The sequence below is a fragment of the Peromyscus maniculatus genome, chromosome 1 (assembly GCF_049852395.1).
Source record: "Peromyscus maniculatus bairdii isolate BWxNUB_F1_BW_parent chromosome 1, HU_Pman_BW_mat_3.1, whole genome shotgun sequence".
NCBI lineage: Eukaryota > Metazoa > Chordata > Mammalia > Rodentia > Cricetidae > Peromyscus > Peromyscus maniculatus.
Genome location: NC_134852.1, coordinates 114,946,299 through 114,966,085, shown reverse-complemented (window position 1 = coordinate 114,966,085; position 19,787 = coordinate 114,946,299). Strand labels below are relative to the sequence as shown.

At 38.6% G+C, this 19,787-nt stretch overlaps 2 protein-coding genes across 2 annotated transcripts; one reads left to right on the top strand and one right to left on the bottom strand.

The window, feature by feature from the left end:
• Positions 1 to 6,081: 6,081 nt before the first annotated feature.
• On the bottom strand, positions 6,082 to 7,140 carry Or51b6 (olfactory receptor family 51 subfamily B member 6). Its single transcript, XM_006979011.3, has one exon. The coding sequence runs from the start codon at positions 7,048 to 7,050 to the stop codon at positions 6,082 to 6,084; it is 969 nt and encodes a 322-aa protein (XP_006979073.3). The 5' UTR covers positions 7,051 to 7,140.
• Positions 7,141 to 17,068: 9,928 nt separating this feature from the next.
• On the top strand, positions 17,069 to 18,100 carry LOC102903806 (olfactory receptor 51B2-like). The gene has a single exon (XM_006979010.3). It carries the CDS (start codon positions 17,177 to 17,179, stop codon positions 18,098 to 18,100), a length of 924 nt encoding a protein of 307 aa, XP_006979072.1. The 5' UTR covers positions 17,069 to 17,176.
• Positions 18,101 to 19,787: the final 1,687 nt, after the last annotated feature.

The window sequence follows — 19,787 nt, the reverse complement described above, 5'->3', positions numbered from 1 at the left end:
CAAGAGAGGCAAAATCATGAGGAATCTGGATGCAGACATCCACGGCTGGGCCCCTGGTGGAGCACTGGGATTCTAATTAGTGAGAAAGAAGAGGGTTTATATGAGCGAGAATTGTTGAAGCCAAGGTTGGATAAAGCACAGGGACAAATAACCAAATGAATGGAAGCACAGGATCTATGAACCAAGGGCTGAGGGGCCCCCAACTGGATCAGGCCCCCTGAACGGGTGAGACAGTCATTTGGCTTGATCTGTTTGGGAGGCAGCTGTGTGTTGGTGCCGGGTCCTGGGCTCGTTGCATGAGTTGGATGTTTGAATCCTGGGACCTATGCAGGGACGCTTGGCTCCGTCTGGGAGGGGGGGACTGGACCTGGCTGGACTGAGTCTACCAGGTCGATCCCGGTCCTCGGGGGAGACCTTGATCTGGAGGAGGTGGGAATGGGGGGTGGGGTGGGGGGAGGGGGGGCGAGAGGGGGAGAACAGGGGACTCTGTGGCTATTATGTTGAACTAAATGATGTTGTAAAATAAATTTACAAAAAAAAAAAAAAAGAAATTGTTTTAGAGCCGAAGATGGTGGCACACACAGGTAAGCCTAGTACTTGTGAGGCTGATAGAGGAAGATTGGAAGTTCCAGGCCAGTCTGAGTTTTATGAGAAGTTTCAAGCCAGCCTGGCTTATGCAGTGAGACTTTGTCTTAGAAACAAAAACCAACCAACCAACCAACCAACCAACCAACCAACAAACCAAAGAAATAGTCTTTGAATCTCACACATTTCTCAGAGAGAGAGAGAGAGAGAGAGAGAGAGAGAGAGAGAGAGAGAGAGAGAGAGAGAGAAAGTGTGTTGTATGTAACAGAATGGAATGGATACTCCCATAGAAATAAGAAACTGTAACCATATGTGAGAGATTAGAAAAAAACTTGCTCAGATGAGCAAGGGAATCAATCTATGGTACAATGCAGAATTAGTCACAAAAGAAGGGAGAGAGACAGTTTTCCAAAAATACAAGTTGTCACTGGAGTATTTCCCAGTGACGAATTTCTTTCTTTCTTTCTTTCTTTCTTTCTTTTTTTTTTTTGTTTTTTCGAGACAGGGTTTCTCTACGTAGCTTTGCGCCTTTCCTGGAGCTCACTTGGTAGCCCAGGCTGGCCTCGAACTCACAGAGATCCGCCTGGCTCTGCCTCCCGAGTGCTGGGATTAAAGGCGTGAGCCACCACCGCCCGGCTCAGTGACGAATTTCTGCCGGAGGGAGATTGCAGGGAGAAACAGAAGACTTAAAGAGCTTTGTGTAATAAATTCAGATCCCTGGTCTGAATCCCAGACTTATTACGTCTTCATCCAGTGAGCATATTAACCATTCCAAGCTTCGTTTCTCCCAGTGAAATATGTTCATATTAATACACGATTCAAACAGCTCTTGAGGAGACCAAATGTGGTATAGGACTGATCATTCTTTTTTTAATTTTAAACATTTAATTAAAATATAATTATGTCACCGCTCCCTCTTTTCCTTCCTACATCTCCTATGTCTCTACCCCATCTCCCTCCCAAATTCACAATGACCCCCTCTTCTTTATTGTTCTATTATTATATACATATAGGTGAATAAATACATAACTCCAATTGCTATGTTCTGTGTTGCTTGGATGTATATGTTTCTAGGAATGACAGCTCTCTATTGAATGACTAATCAGGGAGTGATAACTCTTGGAAAAAATTAAAGCAGCTACTTATATTTGGAAGTAATACAAACCATCCTGAGGCAAGATAGAAGGACAAAGGACATGAGGAGGAGGAATGAAGGCCCTTGTTCTAGAATCTAGTTAATGTCTTTGGCAGCAGCAAAGCAAGAATTCCAGCATGACTAACAACTGCTCAAAGCTCTTCTCCTTTCTGTGCATAAATCCACAGTTTCCTAGAAATCTCACAGGAAACCCCATTCACAGGCAAAAGACATGGTATCGAACCCTTTGTGCAGCTTTAGTGTTTTCATTTTCACAGAGCATCTTTAGAGAGATCTTACATAACTCACATATCAGAAGATTTCTTTTTCAAAGCAACCTTTTGAGATGTACCGTGAGACTCATCAACATGGTGCATGTAGCTAATGCTAAGACAATTGCTTATTCTTGGAGAAGCCAACACCTATTCTGAGTACATCTAACTTTCATTTGATCTCTCCTTTTGGGAAACACATACTCTAACTCGGGTGTGTCTCACTTTCTTCTGAGTGAAAATATCTTTAAAAATATCACCATCTCTGATTTACTGAACTTGATAGTACAGAAAAGTCTAGAGGAACATCTCAGTCTACTGAGATTAATAGTGTGGAGCTGTGCTCTTGTCCTCTGGCTGCTGGCAATGCCACATACACTTCCTTAGAAAGCCTCAAGATGAGGCAGAGCTGTAATGCTTTCCTTGTGTTTCTCAAATGCAGTAACATAGTCTGAAGAGTGAATTTGCCTGTCTACATTATGCTAGTTTTATGAAAAATAGGAGTGGAATATTTTATTACAATTGAGTCTCTGCTCCATTTGAGCATTGGAGGCCGGGGCTGGCCTCAATGGATGACTGTTACCGTGTTTCTAAATAGGAAGTTGTACTGCTATTTAAATGTTACTCTACTTTCAGGGCTTAACTTGTGGACTAATCTTAAAATAACAGATTATTTATTATTGAGTCCTTAATTTTTTCCAGGATCATACAATTTCTGTCTTTTTAGCTGGCCTCTGCCAGAAGCTGCCTGTTGATGCTGATCCCAGGAGCTTATCATACTGTAACAACTGTCACTACAAACATCTGGCCCCAATTCTCCTGTTTGGGAGTGTGCCTGACATTTTAACACAAGAAATTAGCTTGTTAAAGTTGGAGAATGAATATCTGTCTTTATTGAAACCTGGGAAATCTCAAAGATATACACAGATATCAGGAGACAGGAACAAAAGCTTTCAGAGGGCCACCAGTGTGTTATGTTTATTTATCCAAATGTTTTAAAGAACCTTTTATATATTCCTAAGTTTCTAGGGTACAGCTGTAAATAAGTAATAAATCGTCTACTCTTGTGTAGACAGAAAGTATACAGAAATATTGTTCATCACATTACTCATGTATAGATAAATTAGCTACAATAGAAAAATGGTAAAAACTGGGAAATAAATGCTCTTTGAACCATAATAACAGATGAACAGCTTTGTGAGAACTCTCTAACATTAGGAGGGTTAGCCAGACTATCTCTGTTTTCTGGAGTTCAACATTTCCTCCCCACAACTCCAGAACAGCAAGGGTATTTCCTTGTTTCTCCAACTGAGAGCAAGCAGGAATTGGGAGACCTTTTGTTACCTACTTACACTATATAGACGAAAGAAGACAAGAGCATAGAGATTCCACAAGGTGACCTCCAGTGGAATTTGGAACACTGGCAATTTGCTTGTTGCTATTAGGTTTTGATAGGTTATCTTGATTTCTGCTTCACACCCTAGGTGTAGACTTCACTTTATGTGGCCACTGAATATCATTCTTTGGTTTTTTCATGTCTCAGTATTCCACCAAAAGATTGACAGAAAATGGTTCATAGTCTGAGATGTTTTAATCTTGTTGCCAATCACACCCTGTTATTGTGATGAAATGTGGAAATTCCTAAAATGACTTAGAAACCATGAAAAGGCAAAAAAGAATTATATAAAATATAAATGATAAAATCACACTCAAGGTGGTATTCATCATACATACCAATTTGTAGAACTTATTAAAATACTGCTATCAGAGCTGGAGTGATGGCTCAGTGGTTAAGAGCATTGGCAGCTCTTCTGGAGGTCCTAAGTTCAATTGCCAGCAACCACATAGTGACTCACAGCCATCTATAATGGGATCTGAAGCCCTCTTCTGGCATGCAGGTGTACATGCAGACAGAGCACCATATACATAAAATAAATAAATATTAAAAAATTAAAAAACAACAAACAAATGAACAAAAAATTATTAAAAAATACTGTTATCACAATATCCCCAATAGCTGGATGAAACAGAGCTCAAGATCACAATAACTATAGGGAGACGGGAGAAATGACTACTTTGCTGTAGGAGAGATTCCTCCTGAATTCATTCTGAGAGAAGAAAAACATCAAACTATTTTTTGAGACATGTTTCATGTACTGTGGGCTGGTCCAAAAATTTCTATGTTGGTAAGGATGACTTCAGACTATTGATCATCCTGCCTCTACTTCCTAAGTGCTGGGGCTATGGTATACATCTCTACATTGTGCAGTTTTATGTGCTTTTCAAAACTGAATCACAGGCTTTATATATGCCAGGCAAGTACTCCACAAACTGAGCTATATCCCATCCCAGATATTTTTGAAGTTTCTAGATGATGATACCATCTAGGTTGTTCATACTTTGGAAAACATTGTAAGACAAAATACAAGAGACATAGGTAGAGTGTAACAGACAGACAGACAGACAGATACAAAGAGTGAGTTACTTAAAATTTCTTTCATTAGCTTAATAAAAAACTATCTTTTTATTAAAAATAATCTATTTGGTAAGTTCTTTAGTCTGGTAGTAGGACTTATATTATTCTGTCCTGTCTGAGGAACAAACTCTCAGAGATATAAAAGGAGAAACAGAACTTTTGCACAAAATTCAAATAGAGCCAGGCTGCAAAAGCATAATATAAAACAAGAAATAGTTCATTGGCAGATCAGATACAAATTGTATCATGGCTTGGAAACTGCTCTAAATATATTATTTCATTTTTATTTTCTCTAAGTCATTAATAAATCCCAGAAGTTCTAGAAAATTATACCTTTTTGTGAGAAAGAGTAGATGTAGCCAGTATATGTCACTTCAAAGGCTAGTGTAACAGAGCCCAGAGATTACGAAATGAGTGATTCGTCATGGGCGTGGTTATGTGTGATCCTAGCATTTTATGTCCTGTAGTCTTTTCATGAGATTTTTTTTTTTTGGAAAATTTTAAACTTAACCTTTTGATCACGGGCACTGGTTCCTTAAGAGGACATAAATCACAAGCACTCTTCCCTCAAGCCTACTGAGAGATCAGAATAAAATCTGAAAGATGTTTGGGGAAAGACAAGAAAACTTTCTCTTCCAGTATAACCACTGGCTCTGTCTTCTCCTATCCTCCCTATCCCAGACAAATGAGAAGCTGTGCCATGCTCTGGAGTTCTGTGTACCAGGACCTTCCATCTAGTGCTAACCACGCTGTTCTCCAGACAGGACTTTTCATATCACTTTATTTATTTATTTATTTATTTATTTATTTTTTTTTTTTTTTGGTTTTTCGAGACAGGGTTTCTCTGTGTAGCTTTGCGCCTTTCCTGGAGCTCACTTGGTAGCCCAGGCTGGCCTCGAACTCACAGAGATCCGCCTGGCTCTGCCTCCCGAGTGCTGGGATTAAAGGCGTGCGCCACCAACGCCCGGCTTCATATCACTTTAATAAATGAAAATACATATGTCTATTCAGCAGTGCCTGTGACCAAACTTCTCAAGATAATGGTTATCTGGACTAGGATTATATTTCTGTCTAAAAATTGTTATTATTGGTATTATTATTTGATAAATATTTATCAGAATTGAAACTGAGCAGACTTTTTATGGACATGCTTTTCCTAAGTCAATCATCCTGAATTGAGGTCTGTGTCTGGCTCATTTCATAGAAGACAGTTTTCCATAACCATTAACCACCTCCATATAGCATAATCACTAAATGCTTTCACCCTAGGTATAGGAGAGTCAATGCATAGAGATCAAATGGAGAATTATGCGCTTTGACCCAAACAAGTATAACTTATACTGTAGTTTCAAAGGCCATATGTATGTACATGTTATGTGTCATAAGCTCAACAAATGGTGTAACTTACTTTAGGAAAATAGCTAACATCAGAGTGAGGTCTTGACATAACATTTAGTATTGTGAATGCATCATATTATATATAAAATCATCAATAAATAGCAATTAAATAGCAGAGGCCTTAGTAGGTTTCTACTAAAATGTTTCGTGTGGGTGCTTATGCCTGCAATGTAGTCACTATGTCCACATCCCAGGAGTTGTTCCTTAGAGAGCAGTCATGTTCTAGAACAAGGCAGGGAGAATAAACGAAGCAAACCACTCTGAATCTGTTTGGTCTTAATGCTATAGATGACAGGGTTCATAAAAGGAGGGAAAAGAAAGTAGATATAGCTCATTGTGATATGGACCACGTGAGGAACATGCTTTCCAAACCTGTGAATAAATGTCAGACCAACCACAGTCACATAGAAGACCAGGATGCAACAGATATGGGAGACACACGTGTTGAGGGCCTTTGCCCGCTCATCTGTAGAGGCAATGCCCATGACAGTCTTGAGAATTAAAACATAGGAGAAAAAGATGATCAGGAAATCTAGCAGTACCATTGCAAATACAACCACAACTGGATAGAGACGATTGAATGTAATGTCGGCACAGGCTAGCTTGATGACATCTTGGTGTAGACAGAAAGCATGAGAGAGTACATGGGATCGACAATAGGGAAACCAATGCAGGCGAATGATTATCGGCATGATTGATAGACCAGCCCTTGTCAATACACCTATGCCAATCTGTATTACCCTAGTATCTGTAAGGATGGTGGTATATCTTAGTGGGTTGCGAATGGCAATAAAACGGTCATAAGCCATGGCAAGCAAGACCCCTGACTCCACAATAGAGAGAGTGTGGATAAAGTACGCCTGAGAGAAGCAGGCTCCATGACCAATCTCCCTGTGGTTAAACCACAGTACACCCAGCACTGTGGGCATTGTGGTCAATGTTACTCCAAGGTCTGTGGCTGCCAGCATACATAAGAAATAGTACATGGGCTCATGGAGGTTGTGGTCATCCTTAATGAGAAAAAGAAGGGTGCCGTTGCCAAGCAATATGGAGATATAGGTCACCAGCATTGGAAGAGAGATCAGGTGATGGGCTTTCTCCAGACCTGGGAATCCAGTGAGCAGAAATGGGGAGGAAGAGGTGTTGAGCCAATTTGTAGGCATTGTGGAGGAAAATATCCCCATCAGGTAAGGTAATCAAATTTAGTTCTTTAGGGTTTGCCCCTTGAAGATGCTACATGCAGCATGGATGTTCAGGGTCCTTCTTTTCAACAACAATGGCAATTCAATCATTCCTGAGAGTTTTCTAGGTGTGGGAAAACAGGATACATTAAGAACAACTCTAATTATTCAGAGCTCACCATATGTAAGATTATTGGAGTGTACATTAGAGATAGCTATGTTTGAAAAGTAAATTTAGATGACATCTTTTTAAATCCTATACTCACACAAAATAAAGAAAGAAATCACTATAGTTGAGTAGTGCTTTAATAGTATTGATACTTACAGGGCTTTTGTCCTGGTACTCCTCATCCTGAATACTGGTATTTAGAATAGACCCAAAGATTTCCCAGAGTAAATGTGACATAGAATGTCAGAAAGCATCTAAGCCTTGTTTGAAGACCAGGTGTAGATATCTGATTGCAAAAAATATAAAGAAAATGGTAAATAAACAAAATAAAACAGTTACTTTTAGAGATGGACATATCCAATATGTTTATCGGAAGTCTTGACATAATAAAGGTCTAGAGATTTTGGGGAAGTTTAAAAATGTGTGTTTCTCCAAAATAAATGAATCTCCAAGTTATTGACCAATGTAATACTCTAGTTTTCCATGAGTTCTTTCAAAAGTTTCAGAGTTTTATAATATACATATAAAAATAAACAATAAAAATAAGTCTATGATAGTCTTGGGCACTATTTAGTAACAACTCTAGAAAAATGACATGTGAGATATTTGAAGAAGCAAATTAGAAATTGAATATTTAGACTTGGTCACATGGATTATGCTTTAATAATGAAAGAGTCTGATGGGATTCAAATAAACTGAGAAGGCTTTATGACTCAGAATTCTAAGATACCACTGGAAGCAGGCAGTCAGTCACTTTTTGGCATCAGCCAGAAAGAATTGTGACTACCTTCCTTTATATCTCCTGTGGATACATCTCACTTACTGTGCCCATCATATCTTAGTGTACTTTTAGACATCATTCATATAACCCACCTTTATCATGAAAATGTGTCTCCAAAATCACTGAGCTGCACCCTTCAGAACTTGGTTGCTGTTCCACTATTGCTATTTCTTAACAGTAGTGAACTTGGGGAGCCCCTTGAGACTTAGGGTTGTCATTTATAAAGGGTGCTAATACTTTTTGTCTTCATCATGCTTTTGACCCTAAGCACAAGAAAACATTAGAATTGGTAGAGAGCATGTTTTTTTTTTATCACTTTGAATTTTTGTTATTACAAAAAAGTGCAGCAGACACACATCTATAGCATTTATTCTAAGATTTGTCAAGTGATCCTATTTTCTTATGAAGTTATGGAGGGAAATAAGACAATTCAGGAAGGTTTGACTTTAAGAAAAAAATAGTACTACATTGTAGTTCATTTGAGCAGCCCAGCTGGTAAAAATAATGGAGGAGTGGTGAGTGGGAAATTCTGATGTTGCTGAAGATGATGTTGATCCTGTAACATTTAAGCTAGCAGAAGTTGGGGAAACAGGGTCTTTCAGAATGTGAGAAACAGTAGCAGTTACTTCCTTCCTGTCAAGGAAAGGCTCAGAAATGCATGGCTTATGAAGAGTTAAAGATGCAAGAATGGTGAATAAAACTTTAATGTATTTGAATTCCAGAATATTGTGATTTAATGAAAGTGTACGTTGTGACATGATTACAATAGTTATTATTGTATCTATTATCTATACAGTTACAGGTTTTTTGAGTAAAAATATTTAAATTCTTTTGCAAATTTCAAGTTTATTATAATACAGTTGCATATACTGCAATAGAGCTTTTTCTATTGTGTTCCATTAATGCAATACCATGTACACTCACTTCATTTTGTAGAATATATACACAAGTCTATGTCTTTCAGGTAACAGGTTCATATTATAATGAATAGATGGTACTTACTAATAAAACACCTGAGTCCTTTTTATCTATCATGGGCCATGCAGTCTTTAGCCACAGGTGGGATCTTTAGCAGTACAAACCAGCTTGCTGGCTTCTCAGTTGACTCCAACACTGAGCACTTCTGCTCACTTTCCTCAGAGCTATCTTTGTGGTATATAGACTTATCCATGAGGATCTGGGCAGGGTGGAGTCATTAATAACTTCAAGATTTTTCCTTATTCCCCAGCCACTCACCCTTTTCCAAGGTCTCTGCTTCAGAGTGGGATTTTTGTTGTTGTTGATGAACAGTTTCAGACTCTTCCACGTAAACTAGGAGTCTCCACAGATCCCTAGAGACCTTTTTTAGGCTTGAACATTTCACATACATTTCCACCTTCCTTTGGTCTGTTTATCTCTTTTGTCTTGACACTCTCTCCTCTATCACAAACTCTTCTTTTTTTTCCTCATAAGAATGTTTCTGAGCTTCTGTCCACCTCGCTCCCCCTCACCCACTTTTTTAACAACTCAAACCTATTTTGGCTTCCCAGAACACTCCAAATACTTTTATCAATAGCCCAATGACCAGGACACTGCTTAAGAACCATTGATGAGTTAGCTTCCCTATTCATGCAAACTGTTTCCAACACCATCTTATATACCTGGCTTTAAGCATTTTATCAAATCACTGAACCGCAGACACTGACTGGTACGTCCTTTCTAGAAACCAAGCCACTCTAAATGTAATGGTATTGGAATGTTTTTAAGACTCACTATTATTACCCATAGATCCTTGGCAAGGATTACTATTGTTTTTCTCCAACAGAGAAGCAAGCTCCCTAACCCTCGTGCCTGCAGTAAGACCCCAGAGAGAAAGTTTATTACGGACCCTCACTGACCTGAGAGTTTGACCTTAGCCATTCTTTGGTGACATTGTCAGGGACTTCAGATATTTAGCTTTGAGAAGAATTGGATCATAACATCTATGTTTTGTTGTTTATTTCAGAGACAAAAGCCTGACTAGCAGGGATATTTATTTTAGAAACATCTCCTCAGGGGCCATCTGTAATTTGGGCTGCTCATTGCCTCCCCTTCACTGCCCTCCCTCCTTTTCCATCTCTCTCCTTCCTCCTGTCTTTTCCTCCCTTGTGTGTGTGCTGAGCCTTGGGGCTATGGGATTTTTATTTGCAGTCTCTAACTTTTCTCTATGTGTTCTAGCATTGATTTATTTATATTTATATTATGATACAGAAACACAAACAGGACAGTTAGAAACTTGGACTGCAGTAGAGTTTTTGGCAAATCTATTTCCTTCTGTCTTTAAGAAATTCAGATCCTTCCCTCTAAAATGGGAAATGAATGCAAATTAAAGGAGAACAAGGGATTAGTTTTGTTGCAATACAACAATATCCTACAAAGACATTTGTGCTATTGTTATGATACCAAACATAAACATCCATAGTTGACCAAGCTGTTTGACACATTATATTCCTGTTACTGGCTGAGTTCTTTAGAGGTATATGTGAATGAAACAGTTTGAGTCAAATTGTGTTTATTAAAGAAATATGTATATTAAAATGCAAAAGTAGTGAATTTATAAGAAGAAGAAATGTATCTAAGATATAGGTTGTCAAAACCATGGGTAATCTAATGCAACATCTTGGAGGCAGGTGTAAGTATTACTCAATCAGACATATCACAACCCTCTGAGTTAAAATGGCTAAACCTTTAAAATTCCTCCCCATTCAGTCAGCACATGTGATTTTCTGACACCAGGAGGCCATAACATTGAGCACAGTGTCCCCTGCTTAGGTATGATCCAGTATGAGATGAAAGTTGGAGATTAGATATTGACCACATGCTCGGGGATGGGAAGAATACCTTTTATTGAAGATAAATCTAGCCAGCACATTCTGATATTGGCAGCAGCAGTATGTTCATATCCTGTGTAACTGAGCATCCTGGAACATACCAGAATCCCAGCACTTACTGGCTGGTACAATAGGATCATGAGTTTAGGACCAACTTGGGATATATAGCAAATTATTGGCCAACTTGGAAAGGACTACTGTAGCTGAAGTTTTTCTGTTCACCACCCAGTCAGATCCAAGTAAACACACAGAGGCTTATATTAATTAAAACTGCTTGGCCATTAGCTCAGGCTTACTACTGACTAGCTCTTACACTTAAACTCAGCCCATTTCTCTTAATCTATATGTCGCCACATTTTCCGTGGCTTTACCTGTATGCCATTACATGCTGCTGCCTGGACAGCAGGCTGGTGTCTCCTGACTCAGCCTTCCTCTTCATGCCTATACTTCCTACCTGGCTACTGGCCAATCAGCATTTTATTAAACCAGTGTACAAAAGCATTATTCCACAGCAGACTATATAGAGACATCTTGCTGCAAAATAACAACAAAAATGTCCCCTTTGATATTCAGAATTGAGAAGTTATTTTCAAAGATTTTTATCATTCACATCCATGTCTAAGTTCAGTCCCTGCCAGACAAGATCAACTGACAACTGGAGTATATTATCCCATAATATATTCAAAGGTCACTGGTTTCCTCCAATTAGATTTCACAAAAACATATGCTTACAGAGCTGCACCTTAAATCTTGTATTAAACAAATGATCAAAACTTAATGTTGTTTTTAATTTTACTTTTATTGAGCTTGTTCTTGACAATTTCATATATGCATAATATGCATTATGATTATTATAATGTTTCCAATCGGCCTGCCACCTGTACTACTTCCCAACTCAAGGAGCTTCTACCTCAATGAGATTCTTAGGAGACCAGAGGTGTGGGGCATGCAGAGATATTCCTTCTAAGACCAAGGATAAGTTATTGCCCCTGGCCCTTCACACCACCAAGAAAAAAGTACAATATTTAGTGGACCTATTTGGATTCTAGAGACAGGACATTCCTCACTTGGGTGTGTTACTCTGGCCAATATACCAAGTGACTCAGAAAGCTGCTACCTTTGATTTGGGCCTGAAATAGGGGAAGTCTCTTCAACATATCCAAGCTGCTGTGCAGGCTGCTCTACCACTTGGACCATGTGATCCAGCAGACTCAATGGTACTTGAGGTGTCAGTTGCAGATAGGGATGCTCTTTAGAGTCTTAGGCAGGTATCCATAGGTGAGTCACAGAAGAGAACTTTGGTATTTTGGAGCAAGACTATATCTTCACTGTAGTTAACTATTCTCCCTTTGAGAGATAGCTATTGGCCTGCTATCGGGCCTTAGTGGAAACTGAGCATTTGACAATGGGCTACCAAGCTACTATGCAACCTGACCTGTCCATCATGAGCTGTGTGTTATCTAACCCACAAAATCATAAAGTAGGAAGTGCCGAGCATAAATCCATTATCAAATGGAAGTGGTATATATGTGATTGGGCCCAAGCAGGTCTTAAACATACAAGCAAGTTGCATGAAGAAGTTGCCCAAATACCTATGGTTTCTACTCCCATTACAATACCATCTGCTGCCAAGCATACACCTATAGACTCTTGGGGTGTGTCCTATGATTAGTTGACTGAGGAAGAGAAGACTGGTGCCTTATTTACTGATGGTTCTGCACATTATGCAGACACCACCCAGAAGTGGACAGCTGCAGCATTACAATCATTTTCTGGGACAACCTTAAAAGACACTGGTGGGCTGGGCGGTGGTGGCCAGCCTGGGCTATCAAGTGAGTTCCAGGAAAGGCACAAAGCTACACAGAGAAACCCTGTCTCAAAAAACAAAAAACAAACAAACAAACAAAAAAGTCACTGGTGAAGGGAAATCCTCAGTAGGCAGGACTTTGGGCAGTACACATAGTTGTACATTTTGTTTGGAAGGAGAGATGGACAGATGTACAATTGTTCAATTTAGCTAGTGGATTAGCTGAATGGTAAGGGACTTGAAAAGAGTATGATTGGAAAAGTGGTGAGAAAGACATCTGGGGAAGGAGTATATGGATAAATCTATCCAAATGGGTGAAGGATGTGAAGATACTTGTGTCCTATGTAAATGCTCATCAAAAGGTGACTGCAGATCAGAAGGAGTTTAGTAACCAAGTCAACAGAATGACTTGTTTTGTCAACAGTAAGTCTCTTTCTCCAGCCATTGCCCAAAAGGTTCATGAACAAAATGACCATGGTGGTAGATATGAGGGTTATGCATGGGCTTGACAACATGGACTTCCACTCAATAAGGCTGACCTTGCTACAGCTGCTTCTAAGTGCTGTATCTGCCAACAGCAGAGACCAACATGGAGCCCCAGGTATGGCACCATTTCCTGGCTGACTAGTCATCTACCTGGTGGCATGTTGACTACATTGGACCACTTCCTCCATGAAAAGTATGATGTTTTTTCCTTCTTGGAATAGATGCTAATTCTGGTTATGAATTTGCCTTTCCTGCACACAGAGCTTCTGACAAATCCATGATCCATGGACTTGTAGAATGCCTTATATACCATCATGGTATTCTACACAGTATTGCTTTTGACCAATAAATTCACTTCACAGCCAGAGAAATGTGACAGTGGGCCCATGATCATGGGCTTTACCATTTTCCTTACCATTTACCACTGGCTTTACCATTTTACTCACCATCTTGAAGCAGCTGGCCTGATAGAAAGATAGAATGGCCTTTTGAAGGCATAGTTACAGCTTCAATTAATGGCAGTAGCCTGGAGGGCTGGTTCAGGGTTCTTCAGAAGGCAGTATATTCCCTGAATCAGTATCCAATATATGGTACTGTTTCTCCCATAGCCAGGATCCATGGGTCCAAGAATCAAGGGGTAGAAAAGGTAATAGTCTACTCATTATCACTCCACTCAACCACTAAGAAAATTTTTGCTTCCTGTTCCAGCAACCTTAAGTTCTGATGGTCTAGAAGTTTTGGTTCCAGAATAAGGAGCACTCCTACCAGGGTATTCAACAAACATTCTATTGAATTTGAAGCTCAGACTTCCCTCTGACCACTTTGGGTTCTTGATGTCTTCACTCCTACAGGCAAAGAAAGAAACAGCAGTATTAGGTGGGGTGAATGATCCAGATTACCAAGGGGAAATTGGATTGGTTCTCCACAATGGAGATAAAAAAGATTACATATGGAGTGTAGGCTATCCTTTAGGCAACTGTTGTTGCTACCATGCTTTGTGATTAAAGTGAATGGGAAGCTACAACAGCCTAATCCACACAGGATGACAAGGGGCACAGACTCATCAAGAGTGAAGGTATGGGTCACTCCTCCAGGAAAAGAGTCAAGACCTGCTGAAGTGCTTGGTGAGGATCAAGGCAATACAGAATGGGTAGTAGATGAAAGTATTTATAAATACCAGCTAAGACCATATGATCAGTTGCAGAAACAAGGATTTAACTGACATGAGTGTTTCTGTTGTACTTTGTTAAGAGTGTGTTTATAAAGATATTTGAGTTTTCTTTCCTAGATTTATTTACCATATAATGTAACATCAATTAAGAGAATATCAATGTTTATCACATTTAAGAATGAGATAGTAAAAGAATGTCCCTCGAGGTACATTGTCACCTACTCTAAAAATTATAATGCATTTGCAGCTGTATAAGGGAGAATTATATCATGCTAGGTGTAATTATGACCCAGTTATTATTTTTATTTGAAAATTAAGTATGATGTAAGGAAAAACAACTGTGTATCAAGTTGACAAGGGGTGCATTTGTGATGGTTATCCTTGGTTGTCAACTTGACTACATCTGGAATTAACTAAAATCCAAGTGATTGGGTATACCTGTTAGGGATTCTTTTCTTAATTAAATCATTTGATGTGGGAAGATCCATATTTAATCAAAATCTTTTGAGGTAGGAAGATACAACTTTAATCCAGATTTTCTGAGTTGGGAAGACTCATCTTTAATTTGAGCCACATCTTCTGCTGGTAGCCTATATAAAGTACAAGGAAGCTTGCTCTTTCCCCCTGCTTACTTTTTGCTCTTGCTGGTGAATCCACTCCTTCACTGGCATTAGAGTCTACTTTTTCAGGATTCTGACATATACTGAAGACCAACTGAGACATCCAACCTCATGGACTAAACAGTTACTGCAATATTGAACCTTGCATTGGTATATAGCCATTGTTGGACTAGCCAGACCACAGTCTGGAAGCCATTATAATAAATGCATTCATCAGTGGGTGGGTGATATGTCAACAAGGTAATAACATAAAGTGCTGATGAGGATGGAAAAACTACACTGCATTCACCACCAAGAGAACAAAAAACGGAACACTTTAGAAATCAGTTTAGCAGCATTTCCTAATGTACATTCTGAGCACACTCTGCAGCCCATTTTAGCAAAAAAGATATCACTTTGTGTGCTCATCAAAGATATACACTGGATGCTTACATCAGCATACCAGTAATGAAGCTAAACCATAAACTGCTCAAATATCTACCAACAGAAAAACAGATACTTTGAGGTATCCAGGCCCCCCTCAGTAGAAACTCCACATCTGTACTACAGCATGTCAGTGAAACTTTTAACTTTAAATAACAATCATCTGATTGCAAATATCCATGCTAACCCTTATTTCACATTCACTGTAATGTCAAAACTCCCTACATGATTTGTAAACTAATGTGTGGTCAGAATCTGCTTTATCTCATTATTTTTATTCTAATAACACAATTCCTTAATATAGTTAGTATGGATTTATTTATCTAAATTCATCATATTTATCTTGCTCTATGTTGGTGTAGGTCTCTCTTTCTTCATTGAGCCAGCATTGTCCATATATCTGATTTCTCATCATTTAAATTACTCTCCTTTTTCCAGAATATTTTCCCTGATTCCAGAGATGCATTCCATGTGTTCTTTCTAGCATACTACATAAATGCAGCAGTGATACTTCAATGTAAATTTATTGTAAACACTTTCTTTCTACTTCATGATGAAGATGAAAGTCCTGCTAATAAAAGGAACACGTCCATTGCTCTGAATTTGGCCTAAAATGGACAAATATGTGAATACAAACAAACTGATCTTAAGAAAAACATGAGACACCCAACATTCACAGTTCACATGGGAATTAGTACATCCAGTGAGGTTCTTGTGGGCCAGAATCGACTTTCCTCAAGGGAGCAGGGAAGACAAAATGTAATTGAGGTTATAAACAACAGGATCAACAGTGGGACATGGAATTCCAAGAGCAACTAGTAGCTTTTTGGCCATTGAGAAAGACGATAGGAAGAAACATGCTTGTGTTTATGAGAGCCTGATACTGAGGCTCTTGGGGACATCATCTATGTCAGTAGGTATCTGAGTTTTCAGGCTTCTTTATATACCTTGGGGCATATGTCTGAAACACCTAAGGGCATTAATTAAGTGGCCCAAAGAAGAGGAAAGAAGAACTCCAGGTCCCCTGAGCATCTTTAAAGGAGAGACTCTGGGGAGGTGATTTCATCATGTGTGTCTTTGAAACCTGGTTCTACAATAGTCTCTCAGAAGAACCTGTTTGGACTGGTGAGGAACAGACATCTACCCAACAACAAGACTATGGGGCTGGTGAGTGTGAGGGATTGAAACAAGGGAAGACTTCTCTCCTACATCTTTGAGATGCAGCCAGGAGAAGAGAGACAAATTTCCATTCATTGTAGGACACAGCTCACTTGGATCCCAGACTTTTTATTTCAGCAAGAATATTAAGGTGGATGTGGAGTTTCTAGTGAGGGGCTTATGGATGGACTTTCGGAAAATGTGAAGTGCTTTTAAAATACATGTAGCATTATCTGGTCATGTCGCTTTATTTCCACAAAGGACTCATGGCTTTGGGGAGAATTCGACAAAAATACTACATTTAAATTGCAAAACCAAAGAAGAAAAGTTTTCTAACAAAACCATGTCTCTTTTATATTTGTGAAATATAAAATGAAATTCAAACTTATAGCAAAAAGTTTTGCAAACAAAACAAGTATCAGTCTAACTAGGCGAAATTAGTATCCATGTGGATATATTGGTCATCTTTGCTTTGTAACCATTGTAACATTTTATATTTACATTTGACAGTTGTGAATGATGCTGTAAATGTGTTTTTAATGCACATTTATTGCTGGTCAGGAATACTATGATTGAAGCTGCCATGGAACATTTGCCTGCAGAGGGAAGACAAGACCATCACCACAGTGAAGAAACTGTGCTTTGACTTGTATAGTGTGCACACTATGTGGCCCAATATCAGTGCTGCCCCGTTTTTGCTTACTGGCTTCCCAGGACTGGAAGCAGTTCATTCCTGGATCTCCATTCCCTTCTTTGCCATCTATATCTCTGTCCTTCTGGGCAATGGCACACTCCTCTACCTCATCAAGGATGACCACAACCTCCATGAACCCATGTACTATTTCCTTGCTATGCTGGCAGGCACAGACCTCACAGTTACACTGACTACAATGCCTACTGTAATGGCAGTCTTATGGGTGAATCACAGAGAAATAAGACATGGGGCCTGCTTCTTACAGGCCTACATCATTCACTCCCTTTCCATTGTGGAGTCAGGGGTCTTGCTTGCCATGTCTTATGACCGCTTTGTTGCCATCTGCACACCTCTGCATTACAACTCTATCCTTACCAATTCCAGGGTTATAAAGATAGGACTTGGGGTGGTACTGAGGGGCTTTTTATCTCTTGTGCCCCCAATCCTGCCTCTCTTTTGGTTTCCATACTGCCGTTCCCATGTTCTTTCTCATGCCTTCTGCCTCCACCAAGACGTCATGAAACTTGCATGTGCTGACATCACCTTTAACCGTGTGTACCCAGTTGTTTTGGTTGCCTTGACTTTCTTTCTTGATGCACTGATCATTGTCTTTTCATATGTCCTCATTCTGAAGACAGTTATGGGCATCGCCTCTGGAGAGGAGAGAGCAAAGGCTCTCAACACCTGTGTTTCTCACATTAGTTGTGTCCTGGTCTTTTACATCACTGTGATTGGTCTGACCTTCATCCACCGGTTTGGAAAGCATGCCCCACATGTGGTGCATATAACCATGAGCTATGTCTACTTTCTCTTTCCTCCATTTATGAATCCCATCATCTACAGCATCAAGACCAAGCAGATTCAGAGGAGCATCCTCCGTCTACTGTCTGTATAAGATGCTGTGAGTCACTACTTCAGAATCTAGTGAACTTGGGGGACACTCAGCCTCCTGTATATTGAAAGAAATCGATTTTATATCCATTTGCTTCTTTATCAGCATTAGGGAGTAAATTATTACATAAAGCTACAAGTTAGCCTAAATAATGAATATATCTGGCTATTTAATCAACAAGCAGATATTATATAAATACCAAAATCTATCTATCTATCTATCTATCTATCTATCTATCTATCTATCTATCTATCTATCTATCTATCTATCTATCTATCTACCTTCTATTTTGAAAGAAGTGTAGAAAAACAAAGAGCAGGGAAATAAAACATCACTAAATTTGGAGATGAAGGACATAGTTAATACTCTATGAATAGTAACTATGGTACAATTCAGATCATGTAGCTAAAGAGAAGAACCATTTCAGAAGTCAAGTGTCCAACCTGGGTCAGCAACAGGAAAAAAAAGGCAACTGTTAATACATTTGATGACTATATAAATATCAATTTGACTTTGAGGATTGTAAACCCACAGACTCTACTCTGATTGTACCATCTCAAGGTCGGATTTTCTTTTGAAATGATTCGATAGCCGTTTGTAAGGCTTTACCATGTATTGTCCCAAAATTCACTTGTTGATATTTTATTTTATTTGCCTTGTTTTATACTATATTCTGTGAATATGTTTTAATGAAGTCTATTTTCTGTATATTATTTTAATCACAGATAATGAATTAAAAAATAAACCCTCTTATTTAGTCTATGAAGTTCTCCCATCTGTGCTACTTTTTTTTCTCAGAACACTGCTCATCACAGAGGCTCTAAGAGTCAGCATCTCTACCAGATTTCTTACAAAGCGCCATGACTTCTCAATGTCCATGCTTTTGAGCTGTTTTCATTTTGCCATTTAAATTCTCCCAGTGACTTCCAACTTGAATTTATTTAAAAATGTTTTTAGTTCTTCCCTAGAATTTATTAGTCTGTCTTACAAATAATACTACTTTATTCCTTCCATAAATGGTATAATGTAAAACTTACAATGAAATATTTCTTACTCCTTTTCCCACTTTTGAGATGTTGTTGACATACATCTTACCTTTACACAGGCTATGTCTCAAATACATTATTACCACTTTGGCTTTACACAGTTATTTTTTAGAATATTTAAAAAATCAAAACTATCATTTATGCCAATTTACTTTTTCAAACTATTTTTGCTGCTCTTTATTATTTTTCATGTATGTTTCTTTCTAAATATTTGAATAAAAGTTTTGGTACATATGATAAGTGAAATATAACTTGATATTTTAGTTTTGTGTGGTCCATTTGATTTTTATTCATTTTAAACTTGTATATAATTGTACAGATTCATGGGATACTGTGTGATATTTTGATCCATGTGTCAAATGCTTTGATTAAGTCAGAGTAGTTATCATATTTATGTTGATCATTTTCGTGTGTTGTGAACATCCAAAATATTGTTCTTAATTACTTGATGACAAAAAATGAACTGCTTATTATTGTTGTACTGTACAGTGGCATAGGATATATTCTATATCTCTAGAATATATTTTTCCTGTCATTTTGCATCCTATCCTTAATTTCTCTCTTCTCTTCTTTACCCTTTAACAATTAAGTTTGTTTTAATCATAAGTAAATCTTGCTTTAGACATTTTGCTGATCACATTGCT

Excerpts from the sequence above, each read along its gene's own strand:
- Or51b6 (XM_006979011.3), bottom strand. The coding sequence starts at position 7,050 with ATGGGGATATTTTCCTCCACAATGCCTACAAATTGGCTCAACACCTCT.
- LOC102903806 (XM_006979010.3), top strand. The coding sequence starts at position 17,177 with ATGTGGCCCAATATCAGTGCTGCCCCGTTTTTGCTTACTGGCTTCCCA.